Source organism: Halyomorpha halys, unplaced genomic scaffold (genome assembly GCF_000696795.3).
Source record: "Halyomorpha halys isolate HHAL.00 unplaced genomic scaffold, Hhal_1.1 Scaffold144.1, whole genome shotgun sequence".
Classification (NCBI taxonomy): domain Eukaryota; kingdom Metazoa; phylum Arthropoda; class Insecta; order Hemiptera; family Pentatomidae; genus Halyomorpha; species Halyomorpha halys.
In genome coordinates this window covers 497620-507520 of record NW_027106983.1, presented here as the reverse complement: position 1 = coordinate 507520, position 9901 = coordinate 497620, and the positions used below count along the sequence as shown (strand labels likewise).

General features: G+C 26.6%; 1 protein-coding gene across 4 annotated transcripts in view; it reads left to right on the top strand.

Annotated features, from left to right (window-relative positions):
- LOC106678448 (endonuclease/exonuclease/phosphatase family domain-containing protein 1) overlaps positions 1-9523 on the top strand; it is a 15572-nt gene extending 6049 nt beyond the window's left edge. For 2 of the 4 annotated variants that reach the window (XM_014416950.3, XM_014416948.2), the window contains exons 6-12: positions 529-580; positions 714-815; positions 1553-1651; positions 2315-2441; positions 2784-2909; positions 3009-3182; positions 3917-9523. In XM_014416950.3, the coding sequence (XP_014272436.1) occupies positions 529-580; positions 714-815; positions 1553-1651; positions 2315-2441; positions 2784-2909; positions 3009-3121 (619 nt within the window). In that variant the 3' untranslated portion in view covers positions 3122-3182; positions 3917-9523. Of the gene's footprint in view, positions 1-528; positions 581-713; positions 816-1552; positions 1652-2314; positions 2442-2783; positions 2910-3008; positions 3183-3916 lie in introns of those variants that run through there. The other 2 variants (XM_014416949.3, XM_067045323.1) reach the window with 2 other exon arrangements.
- Positions 9524-9901: the final 378 nt, after the last annotated feature.

The following is a 9901-nucleotide window of genomic DNA, read 5'->3' as shown; positions in this document are numbered from 1 at the left end:
ATTTGATTTCATTTACTTCTGCAATCTTGGAAAGAACCTTATTTAAAAATGTTTATATTTATTTAATAATATTTAAATATATATATGATTTAGTTGATTAAGCAAAAAGCTGACAGGTTGGTAATTTGAAATTTATAAGAAAATCATGGGCTGCATTTGTGTTTAAAATTTAATTTCAACTATGACTCCCTATTAACTCTTTCTTTAGGCTATGAATTAAAACAAAACTTTTAGTATCAGTAATGTTTTTGAAAAAATCTTTCCCTTCAGTCAATTGACGTGCCAATATCATTGGATAGCATTAATATACTATAATATACTGTTTTACACTTTATTTTGTTTATCAGACAAAAAATTAATATTCTAGTATTTAACATAACATGAGTAATTTTCGATTTATATGTGTATATAAAAACTTATAATTTATATCTGTGTATAAAAACTTACATAACTTTGACAAACATAGTAAATTATTCTTTTTATATTCATATTATTCCAAAGCTAATTCAGTTTTTATTTTGGTTTCAGGATATCATTTGTTGCTGTTCAAGATGTTCAGGATTCTTTTTCATTACACATGGTGAGTTGAAAAATGGAAATTTTTATTGTCGGCTGTAATGTTTATTTTTTAAATAAATTATTTATTAATTTCTTTATCTCTACTGATTTTTTTTTTAAATCCTACCAAACTGCTTCTTTTTTTTTGTCTACAGCTATGCTCTGAATTAAATGCACCCAGTTGTCGTAAAGTATCTCAATGGCCAGAATCGAGAGGATCTTGGGAAAGTCAATTCTTTGGTTTTCAAGATAAACAGGTATATTAGGGTCATATGTACCAATTTATATTTGAAAGATTTAACTTTCATCCTCTTTTTTACAAACAACATAAAAAATTGTCGACTCCTGGAAATGAAAATTTAGTCAAACCTATCTAACATATTCATGTTTATTTGTTTGTTGATTGGGACACATCACTAAGTCAGTGCCTCCTTCAAAAGCCTCTACCATTCCTCTTTATCCTGTTCTGCAACCATCCAATGGACTTTATTTAGTAGGTTTCTCCCATTATCAAATCATCTGAAGCTGGGTCTCCCTACTCTTCTTGTTGGATGAAGAACCTCCTTAGCCAATATCCTGGGATTTCAATGTCATCCATTCTTGGGACATGCCCTGACTATCTTAGCTTCCTGAGCATCAAAAAATTTAATCTATATCAATCATTTTTCCTTACTCTAACTAAATTTCTCCTGTAATTAACCAAGCGAGTTAGTGGGAAGGACACTACCGAATTAACCCCAAAAGTATTGGTTATGGAACAATAGATAGCCTAGTGCTGATGGTTCATAGCAAAGTAGGGTTGTGTACTTCCTCTAGTCTATCTGTATTATCTGTATTAACAATAGATAGCCTAGTGCTGATGGTTCATAGCAAAGTAGGGTTGTGTACTTCCTCTAGTCTATCTGTATTATCTGTATTACTATATTTTATTAATTTTGTAAACATTAATTTCTTAGACAAATAAATAATTATTATATTTATTTTGTCTTTCTAGGGACTTGGCTTTATTTATGACACTAATGTATTTTCCAATGTAATTGCAAGAGATATTCAAAACAATTCTATGATGAGGGCAGTTGTGGCTACTATTACAGTAAGTTTTATTTTTTATGACTTGAAAATTGTTTTATACTTAAATATATGATTTATTTAGACAAATTTATGATAATTTGCGATTGGTTTTTAATTTCCTATCTTTGTTCTTATTGACAAAGTTGAATTTATTCATTTATTATACCAGAATAATTTCGGTTTCATTCAACTGATGTTAAAACATTTCTGATTCCTTAAATGTTTGAAACAAATCACTTAGGAATACTGCATAAATATAAAATCAAACTTTATTTATTTTTTAAAATAAATTTCTTGTTCTAATGTTATTCCTAACGTGTTTTGTATTGATTTCTTAAAAATAAGATTGCAAATTGTGAAGATATTTGATATAGAAATTTTAAAAAAATAATGAATGATAGCCTATTATTCTATCTCCCTCTCATAGTCAGAGTTAGGCAGCATTTCAAAATACAAGATAAAGTACATTTGTTGTATCTTGTATTTTAAGGGACAAAATGTATTTTGTATTTGGCATCTTGTATTTAAAATACTTCTGTAACATGATACTTGGGAATAATTCAAATACAGAGAAAAGAGTAGTTCAAATACTAGTTTGTTGTTGAAGTACTTTCTTACTTCTTATTTTGAGTCACAGATTTTGTCCAACTCTGCTCACTGAGAACATATATTTTTATTATTTTAGGAACATGGTTCCGGATTTTCTGTTTTAAATGTTCAATTGTTAGCTAACAGCGATGGATCCTCATTTAATACTCTTACTTCCTCGGTGCGACCTTTTCTTGTGGTTGGTGATCTCTCACATATCATTGGTAATTTAAAATATATGTTATCATAATATATATATTTTCACTTAAACTCAAAATTAAGGAGAAAAAATTGAATTTATTGCAATAATTTTTTTATTCTCGTTATCTATTTTGATCTCATAGTAACTTTCTGTCTTTTTCTTACACTACAATATTTTACATATATTTCATTTCATAATAAGTTTATGTATCTACTCAGTACGTTAGTATTGTTTTGTTCAATGATAAATTCTAAGTTAACTTTTTTTCTCCCCGGTAATGAACTGTTTACAGTTTTTTCTGTTCATTGTATTTTAAATGATATATTTGGTATTAAATGAATTATCTTTAGAATAAATTTTTCAGAAGATAATAGTAGCTTGCCTAATTATGTGTGCCTTTTACCTGGAACAAAGACTAATGTTAATACGTCTATTAAAACATCTTTCAACAATATTTATATAAAAGAATCAGAAATATCTAAGTTTACAGGTAATGTTCTATTATAGTATTAAATCTATCCAAACATAGTCATCATAATTTTAAAAAAATAAATATTATTAAATAGCATTGTGCAATGTGTACGTATAGGTGTCAGTGGCATAATACTGGAAGGATTAAGGCATTTAGCTATACCAGATGGCTGGGCTTGGGGTGGACCTGTTAGTCATCATGCACCACTGTGGGGACAAATTCGGATTTGACAGTATGGTTACAGCCAACATTATTGTGCTGTAAAGATTATGAAATAGGTTTTTTTCTGAGGTATGTTTATATTATCTATTAGTTATACCTATAGTGAATTATAATATCTTTCTTGTGATATAGCGAGCCCTATTATCTTGCTATCTATAGGCTTGTTTCATTTCCTCTTAAATTTTGTTCCTTTCAGTTATTTTAGACCCTAGATACTGAGACTTCTCTATGTGTTTTGTAGTATTCTACCCAAGGTCAATATCTCCAAAGTCATTACCAGTTTTATTTACCATCTATTTTGTAATTTGTTTTTCTTATCCTTGAAATTATTGTATTTAGCAGCTTCGATATCTTCACTTATTAGTACCAAATTATTCATTCCCTATTTTATTCCTTAGACTTAAAACTTGTGAAAGGTATTTAAGAGTATAGGCTTGTTCTAATAAATGGTTTGACAGTTAAAAAACTGGCTGCTGAATGCTCTATAAGCTTATTCCTTTATGAAACCTGCTCCATGAAATTCTGAATCTAATGATAACTCATTGATCGCATTTTTGTGTGCTGTTGGGGCTTATATTTGTTACAAAATCGGTTTTGAGGCTTATGCTATTAATATATATGATTAATTTAACTATTCTCAGATGTGTTTTTTCTTAAATACAAATTATAAAATGAAAGGTCATGACAGGCTTTATCCATTTTTTGTCTACCATTATTTATTTTTGTGAATTAAATCAAAATTTCTCACTTATTAAAAATGACCTAACTATTATAAAAATTAAAATAATTTTGTATGTTTTTAGTTTGACCAATTGTGACCAATTGACTGGAACTTATCATCCTCAGTTAATTTGAGACAAACAACAATATTAATAATAAAAATGGCTATGATGAGGTAATAAGTTTGTGTCTCATTAAATCTTCTATAGATTTATTATATTTAAATTGTTTAAAATGTACAATCTCTAGGTAGTAATTTCAACAGTATTTATCTTTAAAAGTAGTATATTATTTATTATTATAGTTATTATAAAATGATTGAAATAAGTATTATATGTAATCTAAATTATTATTATAAATCATAGGAATTATAAATACAATATCAGTTATTAAATCAAGTGTTATGTTTCTAAAAACTAGTTTTTATTTATTTATGTTGCTAGAGATTATTGAACAGAGCACTGTTAATTATCCCACATCACCTTATTTAAAATAAATGTTTGTTTTATATTTTAAAATTTGTTGCATATGTGCCTAATTTAGTGTAGTGTGACCACTTATTATCCATTTATTATTCAATGGCCATTACTGTATTATATTAATTTATTATTATAAATGCTAAAGCTACTTCTTTCAAGTTGACTATTATTATTTGTCTATGAAGCTATTGCGTTACTCGGAATATTTAAATTGTTAAAAATTTTATTCTCTATTAAAAAGTTTTCATGTATGACAGTATCCATGAAAAAGTACTCTGGCCTAATAAAAGTAAGGATACATCCAATATCATCTTTTTTAGGCCTTTTATTGCAGTTTCTACTTATAAATCTGTTAGAAGAAGGAATATGCTGAACCTTAACTGAATTGCATTTAAATCTTATCAATTTATTTATTGCTAACTTAAAATTATTAGTTTTACTTATATTTTTGAAATGAATATTTTGATTTTGACTGTAACTTAATATTGAAAAAAAAAACTAAAATATTCAGCCACAAGTGTTAATATATGCAATATCCCAAACATGTTGTTTTGTTAATTTTTTTTAATGCTAATTACAATAACAGCAAAATAATTATCATGTTACAAAATTATGATAATTAATGTGCTGCTGCAGCTAAATAGAAAAATATAGCTCACTAAATGCAATTCTGATATTTGGCTATAACTGCATCCGGTGGTATGAGAAACACCTCTTTTACAACAATCAGTCATTACTTAAAGATAAATATGTTTTACTGACTTGATTCTACTTAAGAACATAATGAGTCTTTCTCATGGAACTGTCATATATTATTTCCCCCACTTTCCATTTAATATTATATCCATACTAAAAGGTTAATTTTTTCATTTTTACTCTTCAGTGTATTGTATCTTTAAGGTATCATTTTATCATGGAATAAACTTTTACCAAGTTCAAGGTTTATTTACTCCTATAAGTTTTATCATGACAGTATTTAGCATCATGTGATTTTATTGATCGCATTAAATTTTATGATTGTAGCCATTTGATAGAGTAAATTTAATTATAAGGTAATTTAAATCAGTACTGGATTAATCATACATACAAAGTTCCCGATTTTAAAGACTTGACATTATCGTGCCTTGAATTAAAAGTGCTCATTGTTTACTATAGAAATCAGTAAAATAAATAGGAGTTTTGATTGCTTTGAACCATCATTGTTCTATTTCAGGTGCTAAGTAAATTATTAGAATGTTTTTATGGATTCTCTCATAATTTACATAACATAAGGATGCTAAAATTATTTTGATTTCTTTAACTCTTAAATTAGTCTATAAAATTATTGTTCATATATATTATATTATGTATTATAAATGTAACTTTTTTTTTATTATTTATAAGCCTAAGCTATATTTTATTAGTATCAGATCCTAAAGCGGCAGAATGTACTATGTCATGAGACGAATCTAAACATAACGTTTTTAGAAAGAACGGTTTTATCAGTAAAAGTTTAATAGAATAGAAGTGGGAGTGCCCTTTGTTGGTTCATTTCTTTCTTAATAAAACTTGTAAAGAGTTTTATATTCTTCTAGATAATACTTGGTGCTAAAAATATTAATTTTGACAAATTAATGTGAATTAAATTAAAAACTGAAATGGATTCTAGAGCTAATACAGTTTTAAATTCTTTAAGTAATGATGAAAATTAAGGAATGTGTAGATTAGTGGGCAGCAGGCTATGGCCAAAATATGTAATTTTGTGTTTTAGATCATTTTTGTTTTCACTAGATAATAATTTTTATGATTTTCAAAGAAGGACTGGGACGTTTCAGGAAGGATCGGAAGAAGACAAACGTGACAATAGTATTTATAGATATTTTTGTGCTACAGCTCACTTGATTTTGGCCTCATTACAATTGTAGTAAATGTCATAATTTTATGTTGTTTTATTTAACTATGATATTGATCCTCAGATATTTTAAAGCTGTTTTGTTGATCAATCTAAAATAGTTCTGAATTATTATCCTGAATCGAACAGTGCCTCTGACCAGAGTGTAACTATGTCCGTCCATCTTTACAGCAAGCAGTCTTCTACCAAACCTTCTTTGTGCCTGGGAAAGTAGTTGTAGGTGTAGATAAATATTTTTTAAAATGAAAAATTAATCTTATTTATTATCGACAGTCGTTTTCTTTGGTTCTGGTTTGTTAGTGATGCTTTTAACTTTGATAAATAAACGTTTACAGTAACACCAGTGAAAATAACCCAAGGAGGTAAATAGGCAGGTTTCATGGAGCAAGTATCTTTTTATTAACTAATGTAAAATTACATTTTTAAGTTAAACTACATAATGAATTGAAATATGAATAAAATAATAAATGTCCTGAAAAACTGAACTCAGTAATAAAAATTATGCATGATGTAGTTTTTCCACTAACATTGTTGTTAAAGGTATAAATTGAAATAAGATGGTAGATGAGAAAAATTTACAGTCATCTAGTCTCCAGCTCTTTCTGCACTAAACTCTTGTTTCATTTTAGAAGGTGTGGTAAATGTTCTAGTTTTAGTCAGTCTAAGAATCATATTTTAAGATCAAGAGATAAATATCGGTGTGAACATTGATCAATTAAAACTGGATATATATTTTTTCCTATAAAAGCCTACCAGAAGTTTAGTTAATTAAATGCCTGTTAACAACTGTTTGATTATATTTCATCAGTCATTGTATACAGTTCATAGTTTATAAATGTATAATTAGCCTTAAGCCAGTCTACTCCTGGAAGCATAGATTTTTATGTAAGAGCTTATAATCTATTGATGACATAGCACTTCTAACATGAATACATTAATATCTTATATTTCAATCTTTGTGAATATTAAATTTTTTAAAGTAATTTTATGAATATTTTTCTACCATTATTGCTTTGATATTTTTTGCAGTAAGTATATTATTATTTTTTAAAATGTCATTGACGATAGTTTCCTAATCCCGTAATTCTTTGTCAAAGAAAACAAATGTTAAAAGCATTTCAATAAATGTATTCCTTAGCACAATTTTGTTTCGTTTGTAAAACAAATGGCATTGTCCTATATACTTCCTGTGGTTAAAAATATAAATAAAAATAGCCTAGTAACTGGCTTAATGCAAATGGCACAGGCTGAGAAATTTCTAATAACAATCGCTTGCTGGTTAATTTTTAATCTTATTTTTTTGCTGTTTGAAAGTGAGCTCTTACAATTCCAGTTTCCTTATGTATGTTTACCTGATTTTTTTTTTAGTGTCATGATTTTAAGAAAGAACTTTTTCAATGTTGTATCTCAACATTTCATCATTTATTAAATTATGTTAAATAAATTATCTTACTATTAGAAGTATTCATAATCTAGTGAAATGATATATGTTAAAATAATTATATTGATATATGTTAAAATAATTATATTGATATGTGTTTTAAGAATTTAAAAAAGTTTCTTAAAAAAATTTCAATAATTATTAGATTTTTTTTTTACTGAAACAACAACAGTTTAGATTTAATTTTATAAGAATTATGACTCAGTAACAATTTAAAGGAATATTTTTCAATTCAACTAATTTAAGCTAGAACTAGTTTCAAATTTCATTATAATTTTTATTGGTGTTTTCTCCTATAAATATCAAATTATTTATTGGTGAATTTGAAGGTTTTTTAAATTTATTTGTATTTAACCAAACAGGTCAGACTTAGGGAATGTTGGAAAGGATATTAGATTAAAGAAATTACCTGTCGTACTTCATTTTGAATTAATAATTTGTCTAAACCACGCATCGAATTATAGCCTAATTTAATGAAAGTGTGTCTCTATAATTTTTATATTAGCATACTTCTGGGTATTTTTTTAAAAATTTAGAACTTAATAATTATCAGCCTGTACAATTATTTAAAGAATTGATGAATCGAAAAATTCTTTTAATATATTTTTTATTTATTTATTTCTTTTATATTAAAATGTTTAAATTTAATTTACCTTTTCTTTTAGAATCATTTACGTATTTTATATAAGTTCTCTGATTGAACTGCAACTGTTTTGTACATCTTATATGGGTTTTATTTTCTTTTGGCCTAAAGTTTTATTGATTATCTTCAACCAGAATTGTAGATGATTGTTAACTCAGGACTGTATTTTTGTTGTTTTAATTTATTTCTTTTATCATTAAATGTAAAATATACAAAAACAAGTGAGTTAGAGATTGCCATGCTATCATCATATTTAAACCAAACTTACTTTCCTATTAATAGAAAATATATCTTTAGTTGTTAATTATTTCTGCTAACAGCACTTATAGATTCTAACTAGGACAGGTTGGGTATATAATCCTATAGATTATCTACCTAGTCTAAGTGAGAAGGTTGATATTTTACTGTGAATCGACTGGATTGAGATAAAGGTCAATCCCCCCTGGGCCGAATTAGATTCAGTACTGTTTCTAAGTGTTTCAGGGTGCTGCCTCAGCATACTCAGCCACCATGACATGAAAAAATAATCATTTAAATTGATTTGATTTGATTTTTCTTATTTTAATGATTTGTACTAGTCTTTTATGATGACACTAGCATGATCATTGGTTAGTTCCAACTCAAGTTTTGACTATCATAAAACTTTTGTTGGAACACATCTCATATTAACAGTATTATACAGTGTAGGCTTGTCTTAAAAACATGTCTTTGCAGTAGGCCTTTAAATAATTTTATCTGTAATGCATAAGATGCATGACATTGTTAATTATCACATTTTATATTTGTGAGGAATCTTAAATGAATAAATTATACTTATTATAATGGGATTTCCAGATTGTTTATTATTCAGACTTTTATTAAGTATATAAACTAAATTATTTAACTCTTAAATTTGTTTTCTATTCTGTATTATATTGGATATTATTTCATCTTTCTGTTTTATGATTTCTTTATAGATAAGCTGTAGAATTGATGTATTATATTTAAAACTACTCTTATCTCATGAGTGTTGTACTTGTGAATTAACTCTTAAATTGTAAAACTTCATATTCCTAGTCAAGAGGCTGTACTTAGATACTCAATATTAATTTTAAAGACTTAAAATAAAAGACATCAATTATGTGTTAAATTGTTTATATGTTTATTTTATTATATTCAGATATTATGGTTTGAATCTGTTTGTTATATTTAGTTTCTTTGTTGATATTGATTTGCAATATAACGGTGTTATGATAATCTGTTGTATTTATTTTTCCCTCAACAATTTTTTTTTTCCATGTTATGAAATGCCACTTTTAGGGATAAGATTAATGGTTCAAAATGAAATACAGTAACTTCATGAATAATTGATGAAGATACGTCCATTGAGGGACATCCCTTTAGTATTCTTTACAGTGCACTTCATGAAACACTGTGAATTCAAGAAGAAATAAATTTCTTATGGGAAATTTTTGAATTAAAAATTGAAATTAAAAAAAAAGAGGATGAGGCATATGATTAGTTTACCCTTAGTTTTTTTTAGCAATTTTTTTTATTTTACTTGCTACTTAGTTGTAAGCTGGACATAAGTTTTCCTATCATGACATATTTTTTTTATAGTTGTACCTACTCTAA